The 27833-nt window shown below is 35.5% G+C and overlaps 2 protein-coding genes across 2 annotated transcripts; one reads left to right on the top strand and one right to left on the bottom strand.

The window, feature by feature from the left end:
• On the top strand, positions 1 to 14846 carry LOC592421 (leucine-rich repeat-containing protein 40). Its single transcript, XM_030996121.1, has 13 exons — positions 1 to 187; positions 1812 to 1993; positions 2369 to 2442; positions 3315 to 3444; positions 4205 to 4328; positions 5592 to 5734; positions 7238 to 7410; positions 8521 to 8611; positions 9025 to 9167; positions 9630 to 9737; positions 10650 to 10760; positions 11839 to 12102; positions 12647 to 14846. Exons 1-13 carry the CDS (start codon positions 25 to 27, stop codon positions 12750 to 12752), a joined length of 1812 nt encoding a protein of 603 aa, XP_030851981.1. The 5' UTR covers positions 1 to 24; the 3' UTR covers positions 12753 to 14846.
• A 1989-nt stretch (positions 14847 to 16835) lies between these two features.
• On the bottom strand, positions 16836 to 25938 carry LOC581816 (ATP-dependent Clp protease proteolytic subunit, mitochondrial). Its single transcript, XM_781799.5, has 7 exons — positions 25809 to 25938; positions 23259 to 23363; positions 21887 to 21958; positions 20371 to 20467; positions 19442 to 19629; positions 18964 to 19069; positions 16836 to 18108 (listed from the first exon to the last, which is right to left on the bottom strand). The coding sequence occupies exons 1-7, from the start codon at positions 25824 to 25826 to the stop codon at positions 17975 to 17977; spliced, it is 720 nt and encodes a 239-aa protein (XP_786892.3). The 5' UTR covers positions 25827 to 25938; the 3' UTR covers positions 16836 to 17974.
• Positions 25939 to 27833: the final 1895 nt, after the last annotated feature.

Raw genomic sequence — 27833 nt, 5'->3', positions numbered from 1 at the left:
GACAGTTACATTTTTTTTATTAAAATGTCTCGACGTGGTGGAAGACAGCCCTTCAACCCTAAAGCTGGGTTCCAGAGAGCCGGCAACAATAATAAGGAAGATGACGGGAAAGGAGTTTCAGTTGTCATCCTCAAACAAGCACGTTCAAGTGGACAATTGAATTTATCAAACCGTTCACTCACAACTGGTAAAGTCACAGTTTTTCTCACTGTAGTCCCGGGTGTTGAAATACATGTTTGATTTAATTTGTGTTTACTTTATCAAATCTTGATCTCGTTCGCTCTCTAGACTATTCGGTTTTGGCATAAATAGTCTATGTTAAATGAGAGTAATTTGTGATGAATATGTAGTATTGATATTAAGCTTGGAATTATGTTGAACTCGAAGTAGATCTAGATCTAGATCTAGGTTGATTTAGTGTAAACTGTTCACAGTTCAGTGACAGTTTAATTGAGTGTTTTAATTGTGTCTCAACTCTCATGATTATGATTGAAAATAAAATTTTGAATTAGAATATCAATAAACAAATGATGCATGCGCTTGAGTTCATTATACGATCTATCCGCACTCAAGTTGAGGCGGTGTGTATCTATTGATAAATATACACAGCATCAACGAGGGCGGATAGATCGTATAATAAACGAATGAAAACATGCATCATGTGTTTTAGATCTATATGACGAAACTCCTAGATCCTTGTTATTTGATGTAAAAAGAATTCATTCAGGATTGTTTTGTGACAGTTTATGGCTGACAAATAAATCTCAAGTTTAATAAGGCTTAATTTAGTGCGCACACATAGCTGTAGATATATAGTAAGCGCACTTAACTCTATACCCATTTACGCATAGTGCTGCGCAAGAATAGGCCCATGCACACGCACTATTAGGCGCTCTAACCTCTATGCGGACTACTGCGCACTGAAAACGAGTTCAATAGTACTGGAAAATATTGCACTCCTTTTCTTGCAGAGAACAAGAAACATACATCTCTGCTCCATGCTTGCCTGTGTGGAACTGCCTGAGATGCTTGCAACCTCAGCTCAGATCAGGGGTTTATTTTGCATATCTAGAACTATATTTATGTGTACATTAATATCACAACTGTAAATAATAAATATTCAAATAACAGAGCTTGTAAATGAAAGGAGGTACAATAGATTTCTGTGCATATAAATGAACTGCTATGAATACTGAATAATGGATTAACCAATCACACTGGAAAGAACAATCTCCCAAACCATGGGATGAACATGAAAGAAGGAACAAAAGACACTAAAGTTGGGAGAGTGAACATAGCATGAGAGAAGGTAAGGTTATGAAACGTGACGGAATGGGATGGAAAGAATAAAATGGGCTTTGATGATAGAGGGATACAAATAAATAGAATACAGATGGGAAGATAAAATGCTTACATTCATGCTAAAGTACAATGTTCTGTTCGAAATATAGCTCTACTTGATGAGGTAATCCCTGAAGCAGCTTTTCCAAGCTATACTGGGATGGGATGTGTTGTGACAGCAGGTGAAGGTGCAGACAACAAAAGGGTGTACAATTTCTTTATACAGTATTTGACGTGCAAGTAAAAAATCATGCTGCTGTATGGTTTACAGCATTCTGGAACCTACATGAGGTTCCAACCCTCTGATGATAGGGAGGGCGGTCATCTGGAAAGCAGCAACTGTTGGGGCAGTAATTGCAGTGGCTGGTAGTTAAGTCCAGATATCTACAATAGAATACCCCAAATCGTTTGAAGTTCATCCTTTTCCCCCTTTTTTTTCTTCTTCTTCTTTTTCTTCAAATTTCATACAGTTCCTCAGTCAGTATGGAATATCAACACTGATGTCCCGCCTGAATCTAAGAATGTATCACTGGACAACCAGGATGAAAGATGGTGGGATCAGAATGAATTGGTCAAGCTTATTCTGGCTTCAAACAAACTAGAACAACTCTCAAATGATATCCAACTACTGCCTGCCCTTACTGTGCTTGATGTAAGCTGCCTTTTCAAAGATGGTTTCATTCTCAATATATATTCCATTCTGAAGTACTATGCAAACATTGAACAAACAATGCTCCATTGCTGACCTAGGGATGGCATCAATTTTTTTATTTTTTATTATTTTTAAAAAAAATCGTTTTCATAAAGAATAGGCACTACATCTATACAAATTCTATTGATGTTACTATTTCTATAGTTGAAATCTAAAGTGACAGTATAGTATTTTGCAACAATAAAGCAACTTGAAACCACATTTTAAGAAGTTTGTAACTTTATACTAAAATTCAAATTTCAAAAGATGTTTGAAATTAATAATTTTAGATAAATTTAAATATGGTTCTATATCGACTATGTTTACATTTTATAGGTCCATGACAATAAGTTAAATTCCCTGCCAACTGCGATTGGAGAACTTCGTAATTTGCAACGATTGAATATCAGGTAAGAATATGGTAAACATTAATTATTAATTAATAATAAATCTTTATTATAATGTTTTTTTTTGTTTTTTTTTTTTTTTGGGGGGGGGGGGAGGGGGTGCTACAGCTAGTAATTTAAACTGTTTAAAATCTAGAAGAAATGCGCACCCTATGTCAACCAGTCTATTAATAATCGTCCATACACCATGTATGTACATGTACTTGCATTTTAATTTAAGTCATTTAATGTATTCTTCTTTTCCTGACAAATCAATGTATTCTGTCATTGTACATGCATTGTGGATCTTTCATTAGATCATCTTTACTATGCTCTTTACTGCTGTACTTATCATTGGATAAATATCTTGGCAGTTGATCATGATGCATCATCAGACCACAGGAAGTTATGGCTTGATTGGTTAATCATGTCACAAACCAGTGAAAAACCACAGGAAGTTATAGCTTGATTGGTTAATCATGTCACAATCCACAGATCCTGGAATATCTTCATAATAGGTGTTCCACTATTAATAATAAAAATACATCCAACCACATTGAAGTGAAATAGAATATTAATGTAATCATTGGAATGGAACTACATGTACATGTATTCAATATTTCAATTAATTGCTTTTTGTTGAGTTTACATTTCTATGACACTGACAGATATAATGTTTTAGTAGGTCAGGGTTTACTATAGAAAGAAAAAAATTAACAAAACAACACAACAAATAAATGATAAAACAAACAGAACTTTCACAAACATTTACAATGGATTCAGATTAGTCACACCTCTTAAATAGGATGGGCATAGATGTTACCTGAAAAATGTGACCTGTGAGAATGCTCACAAGATGTGATACTATTGATTTGTTTCCCGCTCTTTTCCTCTAGTCATAACTGCTTAACAGAGCTTCCATCCGAGTTATCCCAACTCCACGATCTTCTCTTCCTCCACGTCCAGCACAATAAGATCAGTGTCCTGCAAGATGGCCTTGGTGAACTCAACCATCTGGAGAATTTAGTAAGTATCAGTGAAATGCCCAGTATTTGACCTTAAAGGTAAAGACGAGTTCTGGTCATGCAATTGCATTGTGAAAGAAACGTTGTGGAATCGATCAGAAAAGGTTGATCATCTAGCATATAAGTATTGGTGTGTACTGCAAGGTTCTGGAATCATCAAAGTGATAAGAAATTTGGCCCAGTCTTGGTAAAGTTACAAGCACTGTACACAGAAAGAATGTATATGGGACTACGCGACACGTGCGTGATATCTATCCCGTCCAGATAGATATAATAATTTACCAAATATATCAATTAGTAGGCGGTCTCCCAGCATAATTTGTATCACATATTTAGTCAAAACATATTCTTTCATAAGAGCTTCCATTTCATTTTTTGAGAGGGGGGGCGTTTCCAAAACTGGTCTTTACTTTTAAACTACCGGTAAAACATTCCTGTGTAAAAATAATAGAGTTTCAGCATTTTTTTTGTTTTTGCACTGTATTGGCAACTTCATAGACTAGAGGGCTGTTTCTTATTCCAGTTGTTTGAGAATCTTTTCTTTTGTTCATAACATTCCATATACCTCTTAACTCCCTATAAAGCATCATCACGAGTTATATACTTTAGTAATTTTAGTTAAATGGCAAGAGGAGGAGGAGGTCGTGTTTTTTAAAATTGCAAACTAGAGGTTTTACTGTGAATGAGTATGCCTAGCTGTAGCATCTATTTAATGTCACTAAATTTGATATGACTGTTCTTTAACCTTACTCTGAATTCAGGATGTATCGAACAACCAGTTGAGTGAGTTGCCAGAATCCATTGGGAGTCTGCGTAAATTGAGGAGTCTTAACGCATCAGAGAATCAACTAGAATTTATTCCGACAACCATCGGTAACCTCAAAGGTAAGGAGATAGTAATTGAAAGCCAACTTTAGATGGCCCAATATCCACATTTCCTTATAGAGTATTCCTTTACCTTTCTCTTCAATTTAGTACTTTTGTCACAGAACACTTCAGTGCTCGACATAGATTAGTATAACTTTGTATTCAACAGTGTAAACTAACTGTGTTGCAATCATAGGAAAACTTGGAATCTGTTGATAACAGTTAATTCTGGGAACTTATCAATGTTTTCAGAACATGGGTCACATCTGAACACTTTATGTTTTAAAGGCTCAGCTGCCTTGACAAACCATATTTTTCATGCTGAAGTATTTCACTGTAACATATTTCTTAAACATTTGCAAACATTGAGTATTTACAAGCTGTACTCTAATCATTATATCGGCCTACTCATACTTTAAGATCAAGCTCAAAATCATTATTCATTGTCCCTCCCACCTTAACAAAAACATACGGTGAACGTTCTTTTACACTTTTCCTCAGTTTTATGGAATTCACTTCCAGATTCCATGAGAAATCACAATAATTTAAACAAGTTTAAGGTTTCTCTTAAAACGTATTTATTCAATGTTAAAAGTGTACACCCATGAACTCAGCATCCAACACTACATGTACTTCTTTGCTAAGTGGATTTTCTAATTTGTATGACTTTTTCTTGTAATTCTTTCCCTTCTATTTGAAGCGCATAGGGACATGCTATCCTGTAATGTGTTATGCGCTATAAAAGAACTGAGTATTATTATTATTATCATTAAGCAACAACTGTACCAATACTTAGTATTGTTATTGCTTTCAGCATCTCAGGGCAGCTAAGCAAAAGCCAGTGTAATAATACTATGCGCCTTTAACTTCCCCCAAGGGATGGATAGCATACGAGTGAAATATAAATGTAGCATTATTTTGACTGCTATTATTATTATTCAATGTTTAGTGCATAACAAATAGAGTCAACATGAAACTATTGACCCATTTCAATAACATGATCGCACCAGTTCATTGAAACTGTTGCTTCACATCACTATCACTGGCGGTCTCCTGCGTTCTGAATTTATCTCTTTAGTTCAATGAATAATATAGACAAATATCTGTTAGACTGTATGCTTGTATACTTGTATGCTTTGTATATGGTTATTGTATAATATTATCAGACATGATTTGCTATGTATGTAATACTTATGTAAAAGTGTATAACCTTGTATTTCTTATTTGAATGCAGAAGTAAAATCGATCAAACAAACAAACAAACTATGGTTTTCATTTCAGGAGTTCGGATGCTAGAACTGAGTAGCAACAGACTGCCTTCACTACCCCTTGAGATGGGTTTCATGTCAGGACTAGAACAGATCCATATCAAGTTCAACAGAATTACATCACTGCCTCCTTTCACTAAATGCAAAGATTTAAAGGTATTCCACTCCGCAATTCAGAGAGCTGTTAGGGATGTTCAGCAGTAATGTTTGTGTGCACCTTAGCTGCCAGCTGATTCTGTATTTACTATGCACAATTACAGTAATTTCAGGCATTGTGCATGGTGGATACATGACCAACTGGCCCAGCGCAGCTAAGGTGCACACAGACATTACTGCAGAATGTCCTTTAAATGATAAATTTAACACACCTGGGGGGTGTTTCACAAAGATCCTAAGTCAAACTTAACTCTAAGTTGGACTTAAAAATTATGGAGAGCCATTTGTAGCCTTAAAATAAAATATATTCAAAAACAAATATTCAAGTATTTCAAACTTTTTATAAATTCCTCATCAAGGACATGAAATCTCCTTGATAATAGAAAATATGAATGATTTGAATCGAAATGTTATGCCTATTTATATAACTTTTACTAAATATTTGTATAGATGCTAGCGGCTTTCCATAATTTTTAAGTCCAACTTAGAGATAAGTTCAATTTAGGATCTTTGTGAAAAAGTACACCCCCAGGAGCCCGTAAAATAAAAATGACTTTAAGTTGATAATTGTATCTCCCTTCTTGCTCCTATTGATTGTGGTTTTTACAATAAAATGTATCTTTTGTTGACATAGAAGTGGCTGCAAGTTTTCAATTCAATTCAATTCAATTCAATTTTGGTTTTATTTCTAATATACCAAATAAAAAGTCCAAAGATTAACAATAATTGGTTCACAATGTATCATATAAAAATGCATTAAAAACAGTAGAATTAAAAATTCAGTAATAAGTTACATTGCTCACATCATATAAAAATGCATTAAAAACAGTTGATTTAAAAATTCAGAAATAACTTAAAGTACAAAAAAAAAAAAATAATAATATTTATAAATTATAAAATGGTGATAATCGGTTTGACAGTGAATTGAGAAGAAAGAAGAAAGAAAGAGTGAAAAGTGGAAGAGAGGGAGATGGAGAAAAAAGAAAAGAGAGTTCAATTTATGACCAAAAAAAGTAAGCAAATGAACAAGAATTGAGTTGATTCAACTTAATGAAGCATTGTAAAGATTTGATTAATTAGAGGAGACTATTAATTTTTCACACATGATTAATTGTAAGTTTATGTTACAGGCCCCTAAATCTTTCTAGAATTTTGTTGAACGGTCCAGATTTGCAAGTTTCTTGTAGCAAAGTAATGACATTTAAACATTGAGAAATGTCGCAATCGTCATGAATTTCATGTTGCAAATTTTCTGATATTTTTTGTATTTGTTAGTATGAAAAGGACCTACAGTACATGAAAAAATATAAGGTACATTTGTACTTCTAAACTTGATGATACAACATTGATATATATCATTGAGGATTTAAAAATAAGACCAGGCAAAATTCATGTCAGAAAAACATTCTTTTGGCTGGATTGTTGATGAATGGTAAGGAATAATCGTAATCAATAAATGTAATGAGAATAAATGCTTTCACTCTTCTCCTTTATTTCTATCAGGAACTCCATGCAGGAAATAACAATATCACCGAGCTGAGTGTTGAGTTGCTCCAGTCTCTATCCTCTCTCAATGTACTAGATCTGAGAGATAACAAGATAAGCATCATCCCTGAAGAGATGATACAGGTTACCACTCTCACCAGATTCAATATTGCCAACAATAATGTTTCAAGGTAGTCATTCTTATCTCTTCTTTCAAACATCAGTCTTGTATTATATGTCACATTTTGTTGTATTTGATTTGACTTTGTCAAATTTTTAATGTTGAACTAGTTTCATAGATTTACAATAGATGCTACCACTTTTAATATCAGAAGTGATTTTTGTTCATTTGCTGATGCCTTTTATAAGCCTACCGCACACTACATAATCCACTATGATCCAATTTTTGAAAATTTGCAATAGCATTCAAATATTTATTGATGACAGAGAATCTGAATTGTTATGATAAAGAAAATCATAACTTCAAGGTATTTGATGCTTCCTTGGGAGAGGAAAATCTAAGTCGGCTCGGGATTGTAGTGATGTCAGACCAGTAGTGTGATTGTCCACGATTTGAAGCCGATTCAGCTTTTATTCTGACTGGGAGAGTTCCATGCACCAATATCCCGGTTGTTAGAAGTCTTATCATTATTTAGAGGCTAAATCAGGAAGATATGTTTAGATTTCCTATCTCATACAATTACCATTTCTTCTTTAGAGTTTTGGAGCTTTAGAGTTTTGTTGGTAAAAATTCAAGTGGTTCAATAATAGGTTGTTTATGTACAAGTTGATAACTAAAGTAAGAATGTCATAATTGTTTGTCGACCATTCTTTCCCTACTACATGTATGATCAAATCTGAACCTAGAGATGTGTGTGTCTCTAGCATGTCAGAAACATCAATGTTTGTGTTCTTTTTTAATCGGGCCTGATAAAAACCTGATTGAAATTGATTTCCCTCTTTTTTTTTCTTCTTTTTTTTCTCTATTCTTCCCTATTTTCCCCTATTATTTCCCAATTTTTCTTACTCAAAAGGGTGGGAATGTTGTTACATTAGATGCCATTCCCCCCCCCCCCCCCCCCCCGAATCCTCTTCTTTTCTTTTTTTTACTCAAAGGGGTGTGGTTGAGGGAAACCCCCCCCCCCTTTTTTTTTTAGTGCTCACTATCACCCCTGTTTAATGAGTGATATAAAAATTATCCCATGCCAAACATATTTTGCTTGATATGAATCACACAGTTCCTCTAGGAATCACACATGACCAATCTAAATTGTATTTTTGATATATATTTAATCTTTCAGCCTGCCCTACAAGCTTGGTAATCTAAGATCACTAAAGGCTATGGTTGTTGATGGGAATCCCATGCGTGGTATCAGGAGAGACATCGTCAATGTAAGTCACAATCACAGTCTTTCTTTGATTTTGTAGAACATTAATTGAGTCTTTCTTGTAATTCATTTATTAGCATTAATAATGCCTATTTATGCAAGTTTGTTAAAAAATATCATAATAAATGTGTTTTATTATTTAAATTTGGATATTGGATACATTACTGGCATACAGAACCATTTTATCTTTTTGAAACCGCTTTTACTTTTTGAGGAGGAGGGGGAGGGGGAGGGGGGGAGGGAGGGGGAGGGGGGAGGGGGAGGGGGAGGGGGAGGGAGGGAGGAGGGAGGGAGGGAGGGAGGGAGAGAGGGAGGGAGGGAGGGAGGGAGGGAGGGGGAGGGGGAGGAGGAGGAGCTTTCCTAGTGCACTATTGGTAAATGGTTGCTAGTAACTTAATACCTACTTTCATATTACAGAGAGGTACTGTGGAGCTGATGAAGTACTTGAGGAGTCGTATCGAGGAGACTCCAGAGGATACTCCTGATAGTTCCTCCGCTTCTGATCCATCCAGTGTCATAGGCAGGACTGATGCAGTGGCTGGCAAGACATTGGACTACAGGTGAGGTGATAGTATTAGACTGTGAGACACTGATGTGTTTATATAGACAGTACAGTCAAACCTATCTATAGCGACCGCCCAAGGGAAACACAAAAAGTGGTCTTTGAAGACGGGTTCCTTTAGTACATGTTTCAATGAGAAACCATTTTCAAGGGGGAAAAATGTGGTCTTTTCAGACAGGTCGTCACTAAAGCAGGTTTGACTGTATTAGCATTTTGTATCAGTTGCAAATCTTCAGCTTTATCATCTTGAATGATTGTTTCAATCGAAAGTACATGTGTAACCCATAAATAGTCGATCAAAACATATGAATAATAATCTATGTATCTTAGATCATGAGCAAATTGTATTTAATACAGTACCTAACTTTAAACCTGTTAACTTTCAGTGTCTTTTCATGTTCACTAGTGAGAGTGGTTATCATTTTTTTTAATCTGATTGCGTTTGTTCTGTTATTCTTAGCAATAAGAAGTCAGGAACTATACCAGTCTCTCTGTGGGAACCTGCCAAGGAAAGTGGAGTCACGGCTGTCAACTTCAGCAAAAACATGCTGACAGAAGTCCCAGCAAAGTGAGTAATATAATAAGGACATTGTAGTATGACCTGATAATTATTGGTTAAATAAGTTTATTTATTATTCCTAAAAAAAAAAGAACATCCAGTTAACAACTAAATTATACATACCCCTTGTAAATCCTATGTTTTTTGTGTTTTTTGTTGAATTAGGGCCTTTATGGAATACTTTTAGATGGAAGCTTTGATATTTTACATTCACAAGAAACATAAATTGGGACAAATCATATTTTCACATACTTAAAAGAATTACAAAACTTGGTAAGGGTATGAATAATTTAGTTCTTAATTTTATGTTGCATTTTAAAGACAGCCTTGACCAATGGTAATGTACATTTACATTGTGTATTATCTTTTTTTAAATGCTATTTTCCACATAATTTTGACACTTCCAATTTACCAGCAAGGGAGAGAAGGAACCTTTGCAGAACAAGTACTTCTACCACAATGTGATTTTTATTTCCCAGTACAAAATGTTTCATTTATACACTGTATGAAGCTGACCTAATTTGTAGTTTATATTTGTACTGTTTTAGTTTGATCTCCCTTCATAAGACTGATATGAAGTATAAATAAACATTGTTACATACAAGATTCAAGATTCAAGATTCAAGGTTTTATTGTCCATATAAAATACAGAAATTTGTTTTCCATTGGTGTAACATGTAATATGTAAAACATAAGACAAAAAACATGGGTGTCGTGTGCTGAAAGCCAGAAGGGCATCAAGACTCTATAGAAAAAGTCTTTGAGCAGGTACGGTCCTCCGGCTTACAGCACAAAACATAACAAGAAGGTTACAATGTATATATACATAGCAAGAATTTTAAATACAATTCTGAATCACATCATGAATAAATTCAGGTATTTAGGTATGGCCTAATAAACAAACCTTTTTTCCCCTTTCAGTTTGATCTTACTTCATAAGACTGCGGTGGATGTGAATCTGAGTGTTAACAAGATACCAACCCTTCCTACTGAGATGCAGATGATGGTTAATATCACAAGACTTGATCTAGGGTAAGGTCTTTGTGGCTTTCACTGATCATGGGGGTGTTTCACAAAGACTAAGACCGACTTTAAGTTGGACTTAACTGTGGCAGGCCATTTATGCCACTAGTTGCTCTCACCATAGGTCTCTCAATTTCCTTCAATAATGCCGAAGTATCAAAAAATGTAAATTCTGTAGATTTGTGACCATGATTTGTACGTCCCTTGAGAGACCAATGCCAGTAAATGGTGAGAGAAAACAGTGGCATGAACGGCCTGCCATAGTTAGTCCAACTTAAAGATGATCTTAGTATTTGTGAAACACTCCCCAGTCTTTTTCTTGTTGCCCTTCTCCTACTCTGCATGCTTCCCGAAGTCTTCATTTATACTAACAGTTAACAACTGAATTATTCATATCCCTTGTAAATTGTTTTCTTCTTCTTTATAACTCAAGAATGAAAGGTGCACAGGTTGAATTAGGGCCTTTGTCAAATACTTCTAGATGAAAGCTTTCATATGTCACTTTCTCAAGAAACAATAATCGGGACAAATCATTGTTCACATCCCTAAAAAATTACAAAATTGTTAAGGGTTGGATAATTTAGTTATTAACTGTATATGAAATATATTTTTCTTTTGTGTTTGACCCTTGACCTTTATCTCTCTCTCTCTCTCTCTTTTCTGTGTCTTCTCTCTTCTCTTCCCAGTCTGTGCACTGTCCTCTGTTCATGGTCTTCTTTTTTTGCATCCATCTTTGCCATGTCTGTATTTATGTACCTCTCCCTACTCCCTTTTAATACTTTATGAAAGTCATTTAGTTGAAAACTACGTAGTTTATATATATATATATGTTCACATTCAGGTTTTATTCTTAAGTTCTGATTCATCTTCATAGAAATTTTCTTTTTAATATAAAAAATAAACGTTATCAAACATGATAATGTTGCAAGTGAAAGATTGAATATTATTTGTTCGCTTTCCATTGTTCATTTTATGAAGTGTTTACTTTCACTGGTTACAAAACACATTGTTTTCTTTCCTAATGAGAAATTCATGTTAAAAAAAAAAAAAATCTTTTGTTTATTGTGTTTATGTTTGTATCTCACAGGAGCAATGGACTTAGCAGCATTCCATCTGAATTTGAGACAATGTCTATGATGCGTGAACTCGTCATCTCTTACAACCGCTTCACCAAAGTCCCTGATGTCGTCTTTACTTGGACCAACCTCGAGACCCTCTTAGCTAACGGCAACCAGATAGGGGACATCGACTTGACTGGTTTCAAACGCCTCACCAAGATATCTTCATTGGATCTCCAGAATAATGACATTGGAGAGGTTCCTCCAGAGCTGGGAACATTTACCAGTCTCAGGTGAGCACCTATACATGTATAATGCAATGATACGACCAGGTAGGCAACTGGATATGACTGGTATAAAAACACTTCTCTTGGTCATCAGCCTTGCATGTACAGAACAGTGTCATTAGAGTTTATTTTACTCCCAAGCGTTAAAGGGTTACTTTCCCCAGGGAAATCAATGTATACAGTGAACCCAGATAGTAAGGGGAGGGGTCGGGGTCATGATTTGTATCAAATGCGTCTGAGTTATCCACCCTCATCCACCCTTGCTACCTTTATGTGTTTGAATACAAGCTAAGCCTTTTGAAAATTGCCAAATTAAACCACTTAAAAGGTCTTGCCAATACCTCTAGCACTAAATTTGATGAAGAGGCATGAAATAACTCACCAGATTTACAATAGTTGCTCTTTCTTATACCAATACTCATACCTCTAGCACTAAATTTGATGAAGAGGCATGAAATAACTCGCCAGATTTACAATAGTTGCTCTTTTTTATACCGATACTCATTTCCAGTCCTTTATTTTCTGTCTTGCTTTTCTTTCTTCCGATCAGGTCTCTTCTGCTTGCTGGTAACCGATTTAGGAACCCACGTCCTGCCATCCTCAACAAGGGAACCGTCGCACTCTTGGCCTACCTCAGAGACAGGATTCCAACGTAACAAGCCCTAGCTCGCCCCGTCAGGAATAATCTTTTGTAATGCATGTAAAGACCGTTTATCACCTCTTCATCTCATTGATCGTTCTCTCTTCTGTTGTCTCTTAATTTCCCTATACATCTTACATTTTTACAGTTTCCTTCCTTTTCCTGTCATATTTTCCTTATATTATTATTGTCAAATACCCTGCAGTATTGAGAAACATCCCATTTCGATTCTTGACAAACTCCTCTTGCCTATCATATTTAGACTTTCTTACTCTTCTACTTTTCAATGCTAGGCACAAAAAGTTCATGTATATGTTACACCTAGTTCAAAAGAAAACCCTTACACGGCCATATGCAATTTCAAATGCCCACCATTTGACAGTTCATCAAATGTGTTTTGGGCACAAAAAAGCTTTACTTTCTTTTGCAAAATTAAAGTGGCTTTAAAAATAGTAAAATCATGGTATCTTGGAGCGAAATTTTATCAATGTAAACGATACAAAAGTGCTACTTCTTTGATTGAAAAATTATCTCGTGAAATGTTATTGTTGATACATGTTTAAAACTTTGGTGCCACAATACGGGTTGAAGACTGCATTAAAAAAAAAGGTCTTTCTGCTGCATGACCCTGCTGAGTGCCATATACTGTATGTTAGCTAGCTCTGCTGTAGGTTAGTAATACATGTACTAGGCAGCATCTGTATTCTACTAATCGAGCTAAACCCCGAGTATTGACAAAGGAATTCTTAGACCTCCAATTTCTTTGTGAAACTCAGGCCAGCATTGAGTTTAAAATTGAGTAGAATACGGGTCTTGTATCTCTTGGGAGAGGTAATATCCAATCATTATCATTATATACTATTATATTATAGTTGACGGAGCTTGTGTATAGGTATGTAAATTGGTATTTTTGTTACAAGATGATTGAAACAGATTTCAATTAATAGATATAGATCCCCTTAATGTACAACATTTTTGTATCAAATATTTGAAATGCTTGTCTTAGTAGACACAGAATTTAATACCCATTTACGGTATACACAGAGTTTGGCCAACTTGGTGTCAGTTCTGTTCTTTAATACCCAAGAAAGCTCTACTTGCCATATCGTGCCCAACTCGAACCGAGTTGGCCAAACTCTCCCAATCAATATCTTGTTAATTTATGTACCAATTCTTCTAATGAAGTTTGAAAAATGACTGGGAGAATGTAGTGTATGTACATCTAATTTGATATTTCTTTGTGAAGAGTGATGAAAATTCACTATTTTTGTCACACATTTATGTTGTTCAGCATACAAAATTGAAAGTTGCATTGTGACATTTCTTTCTGTTTTTTCAGTTCATTACGTATTAAAAGAACATTAATTTTCTCAATTGTTCAGCACTTTAGTGTGACATTCCACATCAAAGCAAACTAAGCTAAGTACTATGAATAATGACTCTTCAGTTCAAGTGAATTCCTTTACTTTTTTTTTTACCGCTTAAATTGTACTTGTTTTATTATGTTTCCAGTCATTTCCATACAAAGACAGTGTAAATAATACATATTTTTCCTGTAAACAAAATATTTAAATAATTCCAGCTAGGCTCTAAATACCCTAAATACCCGATAGAAAGACATCAATCCACTTTTGCCACCCTGTACCCAGGTGAAGATAGATACCCAGAATACTGAAACACTACATGTTTATAAATACTGGCTGCTTGAATACTAGAGAGCCCAGAGTCACAGCATGACAGACAGGAGCATGACTCAAGATGCACCATATTATCATTATCAATGATTATCTTTTCAACTTAATAATGTCATGAATGTGATGACGTAATTGCATGCTAGTGTTGTAAAAACGATAGTAACTATAATTATGCAAAGATGTAGATGACAATATCTGAACACTAGAAATGCATTTAAACAAACTATGTGTGTAATGTATTATAAGAATGATATTTATATGATTCATGATTTGCAGTACTTCTCAAATTGCTGTATTTTTTTTTAATTAACAGTTTCTATTAACTATGCTTGGCATGCAGTACATTTTTCTTTGCAAGTACTTACAAATGCTTGTGTGTGAAATGAATAAATTTCTTCTATCTAGTATGCAAACAATACTGTTTCCTTTTTTTATTTAATAAAATTCATTTTACATGCCACATTTCTTTTGAAAAGAGAAAATGTACATTTCAAACTACATCATTCATCTATTCTTGATACACAGTCAAACCTGCTTTAGTGACCACCTGTATAGAAAGACCACTCTTTTGTTTCCCTTGATAATGGTTTCTCATTGAAACATGTACTATAAAGACCACTTTTCTCGTCTCTGGGCCCTTGTAGACAGGTTTCACTCTATTTTGGTCAATAATGGTAGATTTTTCAACAATGGCCGTAACAACAAAACAAATCTTAGTATTTTTTAAATAATAAACTCGTTTTATAACTGAAGAGCACTATTCTGGGATGTTCCTTCCACACATGGAAATGTGTACACTATGTAATGGAATCCTTGGAAAATGATCTCTAATACATATCTTTTTCCAGATTGAAATATCAAATAAAGGTACTTTGGTGATCATCGATGTTCATGACACTGGAGTGTTTTTTAATTTGGATACTGTATCAAAATGTAATGCTGCTATGGAGCAGATCTTTGACCCCCCTTGTAACCTGCAATATGTGTTTTCTTGATAATGCACAAGTGTCCTTCAAAATGGTAAAAAAAGGGGGGTTCCAATCCCTTGATTATATATCACAGTGATTGTTGTCTGTCGTGAACCAAAAGGCCTTTGATTGATTTTAAGAAAAAGGAATAACAATTATACAGAACCAGAATTAAGTGCACTTTTAAAAATATGATATCAAGCACTTCTGGGTTCATAAGAAATGAAATCATAGAGAGGAACAAGATGCATTATGTAACATAAAAAATAACTTTACTCTCAAATTTAAGCTGGCAAACCTGCTATAGTAACCACCTGTCTACAAAGACCAAATTTTTTGTTTCCCTTGAAAATGGTTTCTCCTTGAAACATGTACTAAAGGAACCTGTCTACAAAGGCCATTTAGTGTGTTTCCCTTAGGCGGTCACTGTAGACAGGTTTGACTGTACATGTATATCATAACATTAAGTCGTCTATATAATGACTTTGTTTTCAGCAGTTAAATACCGGTATTTGTCTGCTTAAAGGGATCGTTTAACAATGTTAAATCTGAGATGCACGACCCTACGTGTTGCAGTATCCGTGATATGGTGTTTTATTGAAGCCCTAAAAAGATCGCGCTTCAAAATGATCAAGAAGTGCCTCAGAAAAGTAGAAACCTTTGAGTGACTGGTTTTACCATACTCGTTTTCCCTAATAGACTGTAGTGTAATGAAAACCGTTTGGCAAACGCAAAATTTGATTTTGATTTTTAATCATAAATATCTTGATAATCAGACAGGCATTCGGCTTGTTAAAGTCATGGGTTTCCTGACTGACCTTAAGGTTTATAATTATCAATGCGGCATGAGCTAAATCAAGGAATTTTTAAAAGGATCTAAGACAAAGTTACCGGATCCCTTGAAAGCCAGAGACGCATCGGTTCTACTAGAGTAGTTGAACCTCTCTGGCTCTCAATAGACAAACTGTACTGTAATGATATGCCACCACTGCCACCAGAGATGGAAAGCATGTGAGATAGGAATAGACAAAGAAGAGGAAGTTGAGAAATCGAGGGGTCAGTGACACAAAGACGTAACTCCATTTTGGCCAATTTGAGAAAAAGTGGTTTATGTGTCACTGAGCACTTGGGCCTTAGGGAATTAAGTCTATGTTTCACTAACCATTGACTTTAAATGGGGTGTTGAGTGGAGTTGAGCCTATGTGTTTCCTGGAAAGCCCACATTTTTCTGAACATTTGATATCAAATACTCATTTTGGCAAAATAAGGAGTCGCGTCTTTGTGTCACTGAAACCTCAATACCCAGGATTATATTCAAATTATGAGTGATGTATAACCAATCTTATCTCATCTCATTACATACTATTTATTAAGTAGTCTGCATGAAAACAGCATTGCCACTTCTCTTTTCAGGAATATAAACATAAAAACACATTGTTTTATTTCTATTGACATTTTATTGGAATAAAACTTTCTTTAAACTCATAATTTGAAATAAAGTAAAAATTTAGATTAATATGATACACAGTACAAGAACATGAAGATTACGCTGGCTTGACGATCCAAGGACGTTGACTGAACCTGTAGAATACTGAGCCAGTCATTGCTTGTGTCAATAATACAAAATGTATGTGGTATCAATTTCAATTATCAATCAAATAAATTTATATCTTGTTTGTGCTATGTATTTATTTGGGATCGTTTTCATCAAGCCAATTTTGGCTTTCATGATTCCCCACTTCCTTTTATCTTACGTTGATAATGAACAAACATGTATATACTTTTGATGTTTTTAAAAGAGAGTGAAATAAATGAAATGAACTGTATATATACACTTCAAATTAGTTAATTGGAAAGTTTACTCCTACATTGGTTGACAAGATTTAAAACAAATTGGGAAAATCTATTGAAAAATCACATACCAATTTAAAATGGAACTGTCATCAACACTCAGATTCCCCTCTTTTTAGTGAATCAAAAGCTAGGCTTTTATGTCTACACTTACCGGTAAACTTCTCAAATGGGGTTTAATACTTATTTAGGATTATATAACATCTTATTTCTGTGGATGAAATTGGACAATGTCCAACACAGTGCACACACGCAAACATTGGTTGACCTTCTATATCAATGCTATGATCTATGCAAAAACATAGAGTCCTTTACCTGATACTTGTCCGACATAGCAACACATGTAATGCAATGCCATGGAATGGACGACTTGCTTGACAATATTAGCATAATATATTGTTTATTCAGAGCCAGAGTAGTGTTACCTTGTATCATTTTACATAGTACACTTTTGGCTCCAAACAGACAATTTAATAATTTTCATTTGCTCTTTAGCCACACAGAAGATCCATTGTGATGTACTGTACATGTAGATAATACCCAGATAATCGCAGTTAGATCCATGAAGGTGAACCGATAACATCTCTGCGTGTTGCCATTTCAAAATCAATACAAGGTCCCTCTGCCAACAGAACCTTTAGATCATACTCTCACAAAGTTCCTTCAGAGTTCCGGAAATTCCAGTTCTTTTCAAATGTTGGTCTATGCCAGGCCTGGTCTATGCGCTAGGACTCTGCTGCAGGGTTACTCTGCTGGTTGTTCTCCCCGATGTGTGGTGGGTGGTCTAGGACCTTGTCGATTAGACCAAACTGTAATGCCTCCTGTGGACTCATGAAATGATCCCTCTCCATGGCTTGTTCTAGATGAAGGAAAGATTATAAAGAGACAACGTAAAAAACAACTGCTCGATGGTACATTTTAAAGTGAAAGAGATGGAATTGGTCTTGTCATTTTGGCACGTTTGATATTTAACTTGCACATCCACTTATCACAGAGATATCACATACATGTTGTGCCATTTTGAATTACTCTGCGACTTTTAATTGATAATACAAGATGATGTCATGTGAGAGGCCACATTTATATCATTTGGGGGTTCTACCTGCACAAGCTCTCTGGTGTAACATTTCAGACAATTAATTCTGATGTATATTAAAGGGGCATGTTCCCCCTATTCCAGAGGGCGTTCAAAATATGCCCGTGCTGGCGGACGGTGCTATAGCTGCTTATTGACACCAACAGAATACGGCTCTTACGCAGATCATGAGATGGCATGTTCCGATAACTACACTGGCGGGAACGTGCCCCTTTATTTAATCATTTCTCATTCTCACAAAAAAAGGAAGCTTCATCATTTGTATCAAATTCTGTATCGGTGATCAGTTTGCTTTGCTATTTGTCTCCAGTACAATCATGGGGGTAGTACTCGACAAATCATTTTTGATTTTTGACTACCCCTTCCACATTTGCTAATTGTTTTCTTTTTAAAACATACATTGCTCCAACTGGAGTCGTTTTATATATGATGTACATGGTCTATTATTGTATTGTATGTATGTATTTTATTTTATGTAGCTCCCTATGTTTTGCATTTGTAGAGAAATAAATTGAACTTGAACTTGAACTCATTGTTCAATAAGTCACTTATTAAATAGCAAAGTGTAACATGATGATGAGATGAGTCTACTTTTAGTGTGAAGATTGTACTACTTGCCTATAACATCTAAAGTTTGTCCTGTATGCTTCACATAGAGTTTGTTGATCTGTTTCTTCAGCTTAATGATCTCTTCTGCTTGAATCTGAATATCTGTTGCTTGACCCTAAAAAAAAAACAAAGCAAAGATGAAAAAATTATGTGTGCATGGATGTTTAAATCACAAACTGTGTATATTGCAAAGCACATAAGGGGAGTATGAGTAATTAATATTTTTTTAAAATAAATTAATGATAATAATATTCCACTTATTAAATACAAATGTCCCTAAATGCTTTACAGATATACTGTTACCCCGGTCATTGGATTCAATACTTTCCCGCACACACTGTGTGCAAAATCTTCACTCCCTGGGGAGCATTCCAGCCAGGCATTACTTGATGCTCAAAAAGTGTTTGACCAATAATGATGGTCGCATTAAGTCGAAAAATCCATCATAAATGAACTAATTACTGTGATTGATGAGAGCGTAACTTACCACAGCCTGACCCGACGGCTGATGAACCATGATTCTTGAGTTAGGTAGACTGTGTCTCATCCCTGGTGCACCCGCGGTGAGAAGTAAAGATCCCATACTACAGGCCTGTCCTACACACCATGTAGCTATAGGAGGTAGAACATACTGCATGCTATCATAGATACCAAGGCCGGCTGTTACTGATCCTCCTGTAAGAAAAAAGCAAAGAAACATCAGAGAGTCCATCCGTACAAGCCTGGGGGTGTTTTACAAAGACTAAGATCGACTTTAAGTTGGACTTAACTATGGCAGACCATTCATGCCACTAGTTGCTCTCACCATTGGTCTCTCAATTATGATCTTTAGATAACATTTTTTCCTTCAATAATGAACTATCAAAAAAGGTAAATTCTGTAGAATTTGTGACCACGATTTGTACGTCCCTTGAGAAACCAATGCAAAGAATGGTTAGAGGAACTAGTGAAATTAAAGGCCTGCCATAGTTAAGTTGAACTTAAAGTTGATCTTAGTCTTTGTGAAACCCTCCCCTGGTCTACAATGTCAATAGGAGGTAGGACAAATGCCACAGTTTCATTGATACCAAGACTTGGGCCCCGTCTTATTAAGAGTTGCGATTGGATATCGATCGCAAGTTTGCAGTCACCTATCTCTTACGTACATAGTTGCGATTGATATCAATAAGTCGCGTTTGTTAAATTAAACTCTTTATAAGACGGGGCCCAGCTATCACTTAATCACCTGTTAAAATCATATACTTGTAAATCTAACATGGAAGGAATAATACGGCAACTACTTCAGCAACATATTTATAATTTAAGATAACATCATAGGAGCATAGTTTCATTCACATCTACAGGATGTATGTAGCTTGCCGTAAATGTAATGATTATGGAATTATTGGGGTACGTATTAAAGCCAAATTGTTATACCTGGACTGTTGATGTACATGTGGATTGGTTTCTTGTTACTCTCTGACTGCAAGAATAATAACTGTGCTATCACCACACTAGATACCGTGTCGTTTACCTATTAAAAGTAGAAATCAAAGTACCATAAGATTTCAAAGGAATTAGAATGAAAAAGGAACAATATCTTTAACAATGATATAATATAATATGATAATACTACAAATATATAGGTTTTCCATTTCATACATGTATGTAACACTCATTTCAAACTCTTGATGTAGATGATAATTTACTTTTTCCATCCCTCTTTCTAGCTCTAAAAATGCAAGCCCCCTAGTTACAATATTGCATGAGGTAAATGCTGAGGGTTGACTCTGTATTAGGCATTTGAGTTTATACGCCCTTTTGTTTCTCATTATACAGATATATAGGTACATGTAAATGTACAGACAAAGAATTTTGATGGAAGCTTGAGCACTGGCTAAAAGTCCACACAACTGAAAGGTATACCAATTAGTTCCTTACAAAAAATGTAGTTCCACATTAAAGGTAAAGACCAGTTATGGTCAAGCGATTGCATTGTGAAAGAAACGTTGTGGAATCGATCAGGAAAGGTTGATCATCTTGCATATAAGTATTGGTGTGTACTGCAAGGTTTTGGAATCATCAAAATGATAAGAAATATGGCCCAGTCTTCGTAAAGTTACAAGCACTGTACACAGAAAGATGTATATGGGACTATACGCACATGTGCGCGACACGTGCGTATATCTCTCACAGACCATGTAGATAAACTAATTTACCAAATATATTTATTATAGGCGGTTTCCCGGCAAATTTTTTATCATCATGTATTAGTCAAAACATATTCTTTCACATGATTGGTAATAAGAGCTTCCATTTCATTTTTTGAAATTGGGGCATTTCCAATACTGGTCTTTACCTTTAACCCTTGTAGGACAGGATTTATTTGTGGGGCTATATTGACCACATATTGTTTTTCAAAATGGCAACAATTATATTTTCTTTTATTGCTACAATGATAGAATAAAATGCAATGTCTCTGAAATCAATATACATGGGAGAGAATATTGTCAATTTTTTTTTTAAATGACCAGTTTTTATTGAAAGCAATGATTTTTAATTCTCAACGTGTTGTAAATTTTATAGATTTGCAAGGCAAGGCAAGGCAGTCATGGAACAAAAATGGATGCAGTATATGCTTGGTTGGTCCCCCATGGTCCCATTTTTCTTATGTTAATTGAGAGCTGAGTTAATGAGATAACCACCTGTGACCTGTCAGTGACCACGCTTGGAGGTCTAATCCCTCCTGGTCAAACTAGTGCAGACAGCATGGGCGTAAATCCTTACATAATACCTATTGATCAGGGGGGGAATGAATGAATAGATCATCCCCCCTGAACAATAGGTATTACGTAAGGATTTACGCCCATGGCAGACAGGATTTAAGAAGTGCATGTATGAAGGTTAGGGACCTTCCACACATGGAGGTATAGTTTTGAGAGTGGTTACTTACAGGTCCCATAAGGCAGATGATACGCTCCTTGAGTAGTCTGGAGTAGATGTCATAAGCTCGCTCTCCTCTTCCCTGATAAATCATAACAATTATTTGAGAAAAACCTATATTTCATTTCATTCATTGGTTCAACCATTTTTTTAAAACAATATTCAGAAACACAAACAATGTTCGAAGGACATAATACAGAACATGTTGGACATACAAAAAAAAATAGTTAGGGAACCCGAGAGAAGCTTAAGCTTGTAAGTGGGGTTCCCTGTACGATAAACAAGTAAAATTGTATAACAAAAACCAGATAATAAATTAAGACAAACTAAACCATAGCACCCGTCAGTAATGAACACTGGCTTAATTCATTAGGTGCAAGATGAGTAAAGAAAAACCTGACATATAGTTATATAGCAATGAGCACTAGCTAAATTCATTAAAGGTAATACAAAGTTTTGGTATGGGGTCATGAATTTGGTTCAAATGAACTTATTGGAAGCATATGCGATTTTACAATATTCAGTGATCGTTGTCGCGGTTGAAATCGAGTCTAAAGTTATGACATTTTAAATAATAAACTCTTTATGTTGTATAGCTCCCTCTCAAGGTCAAGATATTAATTAAGCTTTAAAACAATGTTTCTTGACTAAAATCGACCAATTAGCCATTCCCGTTTGGAATTATATATCACAAATACATATTCAGAGATTTTTATGGTTGCAGCTACCATTGTACGGCTGTAGGCGCTATTACAAATTTGTCACAATTTACCGGGAGCACCGGTAAATTTTTATATTCAATTTTTCTCGAAAGCAGAAGTGTTTTAGAGGCTAACTTTTCTAGTGCTTTTTATACATCCACAGGTGCATCCAAATATATAAAAATGGTAAGAATCACTATCCACCCAATTTTCAAAATTTCCCAAAACTTTGTATTACCTTTTACAGACAATATCTTTGTCATAATTTCCAAACATTAAAACAAAGATAAGAATGACACTGAGCTGAGTTAACTTAAAGACAGAAATTATCAAAGTACCAGTATAGGAATTATGAATTCTTTGCAAGCATTGAAAATATAATTTTTATTTACACTATATCAAAACTACATTTACTCAGTCCCCCCCCCCCCCCCAAAGAGGGACAGGTGGGCACATATCCCACTAGTTTGTATTCTCAGAGACAGATAGCCCTTTCCAAATCAAAACTTCATTCTTTCATTCTTTTGATCTTTCACAATTTTTGTGAAATCAAAGAGATTTAGAAAGAATAATTATGGCAATTTCATTAAAATAATTCATAGAATATACGCAATTTGGGGTTACTTTTTGTGACTATTCATCCTTTAATTCTTTAATATCAAATAGAACAGCCAAACTTACCGTTTGTTCAATGACAATGGGCACTAGTGGTGTATGAAGTTTAGCTCCATTGTGAAGACTCCTGTGACAAATGCCTCCCAATTTACTGCTCACAGAAGGTAATTGCTGCCCAAACAGAGAATAGATATAATCATCAATTTAAAATAACATTACAAAACATATGAATAAAAGAGGAAATTAAAACCTATACATGATCCCGTTTTAAGATGACCTCTACAATGTATGGTGAATGGTTTCTGACGAGGTAGTTCTGTTGAATCTGTTCTATAAAATTAAACAGAAAGTTATTTATTTCAATGCTTTTCAAAAAAAATAATGCATGGTATTATAATATAGTTACCAGTGCACATTTTGAGCCATTTTGTTAAAGTTCAACTGACCGTGGGGAAAAAAAAAGAGATCTGTTGTTGATGTTTTATTCGGGTTGTGAATATTTACGCCAAAATGTATTCACATTCACCAAAATAAAAGGAGAAGAAAGAAAGAAAAAGAAAATCTACGTTGCATAATTTGTCCGCAATTTGTGTAGATTCTCCACAGGCTGTCAGCATAAATTATTTCACTGGTCATAATCCAACTGATGGGGATGGGGTGGAGATGGGAGATGGAATACAAATTTGTCCTCTCAGGGAAACCAACAACAACAACAAAAGATGATGCTAATGAAGCAAGCAGACATGCAGGGTGCTACAAGAATTTTTTTCACCACTTGCCCTGTCGGGCAAGTGGGTTTTCAATTTACTTGCCCAAACAATATTTCCACTTGCCCAAAACTTTAAAGCGAAAAAGGACTCGAGGTTAAAGCATTTATTATCTCGTAATGATAAGTTAGTGTTTTAGATAGCAAATTAATGCACATACATGTACAGTGTAACTGTACTGAATAATAACCTAATATGTCAAAGAAAATGGTCAACAAAGGATGGTTGAAGGTTTAAAAAACGCATTTTATTGATTCTCCATAAATAATCAGATTCACATGAATCTCGGCAAGGTAGAATGGTTCAAGCAGGTTTAAGTTTTTAATATTCAGTCATGTAAAAAAGCATAATGACCCTGTTGTAAAAAAATATGATACAAACATGTCATTAATGGTAGCCACATGTACCATGGTGCAACATCACATGTGTGTCTGTGCAAGCCGCTGTCATTTGGAAACGTAGGCTAATTTTCAGCTGTTAATAATTTGGGTCAACTCTTCCATCAAGAAACGTCATGTAAATAATGGGTAATCAACTATTTTAAATAAAGTACGGACATTTTTATTTCATCATTCACTGCTATAAATATCATGCCAAAATTTGTAAATTCTTACTAAATAATAATATTGAAGATATTTTACGATAAATCTCGGATAAGTATGCGAAAACTAGACTAAACAACGTCGCTAAAACCATGAAAACAAAACAACAACGGCTTATATTCTGGGGGTCTCGATACTATTATCAAAATGACTCGCTCGGTCGGATCTTGAGACCGCAGTAATAAATTGAAAACGAGACAAAAACATTCATCTGATTTATATGAGCAGCGAGTTTTAAATAATATGTTCACAATCATTAACAGTCATTATGAATAAATATCAAACATTTGACTTTTTGTACTTACTAGAAAATCCCTGTTGTTTATTCCATTCCGATTCGCACGTGTTCATTTCCCTAGAATAATGACGTCATATTTGGCGTGATTCAACCAATCGGCAATCAGAGAATAGCAAAGGCCTGTCGGCGCGGTGCGGCCTGCAGAGCTAGAGAGAGAGAGCGCGAATAAGCTCGCAGCTGGTACGATCGCGCTAGCTGTCTCTAGCTAGCTCACGGCCGGCCGTGCGTGGAGGCGGAGCGGCATTCATGGCTTGAAGTGTCACTGTTGCATGCGCGCTGAGCTAGCTGAGCTGGCTAGCTGTCTGTGAAGTTTTTTCGAAATCGGAACGATCGCTTTTTTGCTTCTGGATTTTGACGACGGGTAAGAAGTTGACGGGTGAATGGTAGAGTTCTTGGACACTAGGAAATTACTGTAAAAGTATCACTTGCCCGAATCGGGCAAGTGATAATTTGATTTACTTGCCCGACGGCTCAATTTGGTTGCCCCGGGACGTCGGGCAAGCGGGTTTGTCGCGCCCTGACATGGTATAATCATATAATGTATTCATTAAAAAAAACAGTTGGATTATAAATTACGAAATAGCGAATAGTTAACGATTAGATCTATGTCTGTCTGGAGGCCAGACTAGCTCTAAAAGTAAAACACAAACTTGACAAAGATCCACTCGTTTTAATCCATAAATCATACTATAACATTATCCTCATTGTTAAAATAAAATATCTGGAAGTAAAATGGCTGCATTATGCATGCTTTACAACATCATGATGCCCAACTCTCAAGATATAAACGATTCCTTAGATCTTCTATGAGAAACTGAATAACCGTCGGTGCATGAATTTCAGCAGGTGGGACTGATTTATACAAAATGTTGGAAGATTTGTCAAATTCAGGTACATTTTGCAAGCATCTTACAATCGTCAAGTAAATACATCAACATATTATACTTACTTTCAATACTTTCAACATCTTCAAGCTTGAATTTTGGTTGATGCACTTAAATTCAGATAAAAACTGACACTGAGTATAATTTATAATTTACACAACACAATGATATAATTTTAGTCTTGCTTCGACTCGCTAAGATTTCTTACAGCTGGTATATGAATAGGTATGCTACGTTTGGAGAAATACATTTCTTAGTAATCTTTTCTTCAGCTAAAAAAAAGTTTAAATTGTCTTCAATATTACGTTAACAAGATTAAAAGATAGTTTACATAATAGAGCACAAGCTAGCGGCGTACCCTATACCTCCCAGGGCTCAAAACCGTTTTTTTTTTTTTTTGGGGGGGGGGGTGTCAGGACAAAATCTGCATCACCACCAAGTAGCATAATGTAGGGATGGCGAAAATATACCATTGTTTAGACATTGGTATATATATATATATATATATACCCTATATTGTAATTACATTATCAGGGATGATTTCAATATTTGTTTCTCTTTAAGCATCATACTTTGCAGTTGGGTGTGATGGTCTGAAAATTCATTTGCAAGTGAGCAAAGCGAGCGACGAAAATTGTTAAGAGTTGTGAGGTCGCAGTGCAAAAAATTACAACTTATAAGAGGAAAAACCCAATCCTGATGGGGTTAAAGCACATTCTCATAACGTAAGACTAAAAAGACCTTTGATAGCTAGGTAACATAATTATAACATCTATAAATGCGGAAGAGCGGAGCAAGCGAGCTTTGGGGGATATTGCTCTTTACCGCTTGAAATTAGGGGCACGTTTAATGATGAGAGGAAAAAGGGACACTTATCAGAAAAGAAAAGGAGCATGTGTCAAAGTTAAAAGGCTAATTATCAGAGGTGAAAACGGGGCACTAATTCTTACACCTCAAAAAAAAAAGGCACTCACCATGCAGGGATGAAGATGGCACTTATGAGAATGGCAAAATGGGCATTTATCGACGGAAAAGAGGCACCCATCAGATTTTGATAGGGGCATTTATAAGAAGTGAAAATGGGCATTTATGAACGGGATAGGTTCCTATTTAGAAAGGAAAAGGGGTACGTATTATTGTTAATCAGCTAGAGGAGAAAAGGGGCACTGACCATAAATGAATAGAGTCACTTATATGAGAATGAAAAAGGGGCACTATATAATAATAAAGGGAAATGTGCATTTGTTGAAAGAAAAGGGGCACCGATCAGATTTTAATAGGGGCGTTTTTTAAGGTGAAAGGGGCTTTTATTCAAAAGGGAGAAGTGCATGGCTCTTATTAAAAAGAAAAAGAGGCACATGTTAAAATAATTGGGGCACTTAAATAATATCAGAGATGAAAAGTGGTAATTATGACAAGGGGAAGGGGCACTTATAAGAAGGAAAAAGAGCATTCATTAGGAAGGAAAAGGGGGACGTGTCTAAATAAAAGAGGCATTTATTAGAAATGAAAAGATCGAGCCTTTATCAGGAGGGGAAGTCAAAGTAAAAGGAGTATCTCTCAGCATTGAATGGGGTCATTTACAAGAGGTGAAAAGGGGGCACTTATGAGAATGAAAAGGCGCATTTATGAGAAGGGGAAGGGGCTTATTTTAATGGGGGCACTTATCATAAGGAAAAAGGGCACTTATTAGAAAGGAACGGGTGCACAAGACAATCTTGTGAAAAATATTATGCGCTTAACCAAGTTTAAAAGGGGTATATTTATTAAAAGGGGAGGGGCACTTCTACAAAGGAAAAGGGGCACTTGTCAAAGCAAAATGGGCACCACTCAGATGTGAATCGGGCAATTATCAGAGGTGAAGGGGGCGCCTATCAAAAGTGAAAAGGAGCGCTAGCGCTTCTCGTACCTGAAAAGGGGCAATTACTATAGATTTAAAAAATGGCACTTATTGCAAGGGAAAATGGAAACTTAATTGTCGAAGGAAAAGGGGGACTTATCAGAGTTGGAAAGGGAAAGGGGCACTTTTACCAATTAATAGGGGCACTTGTCAAGGTAAAAGGGGCATTTTTCCCATGTAAAAAGGGGCA

Source organism: Strongylocentrotus purpuratus, unplaced genomic scaffold (assembly GCF_000002235.5).
Source record: "Strongylocentrotus purpuratus isolate Spur 01 unplaced genomic scaffold, Spur_5.0 spur5_scaffold_3, whole genome shotgun sequence".
Lineage (NCBI taxonomy): Eukaryota > Metazoa > Echinodermata > Echinoidea > Camarodonta > Strongylocentrotidae > Strongylocentrotus > Strongylocentrotus purpuratus.
This window is presented reverse-complemented; position numbering and strand designations above follow the sequence as displayed.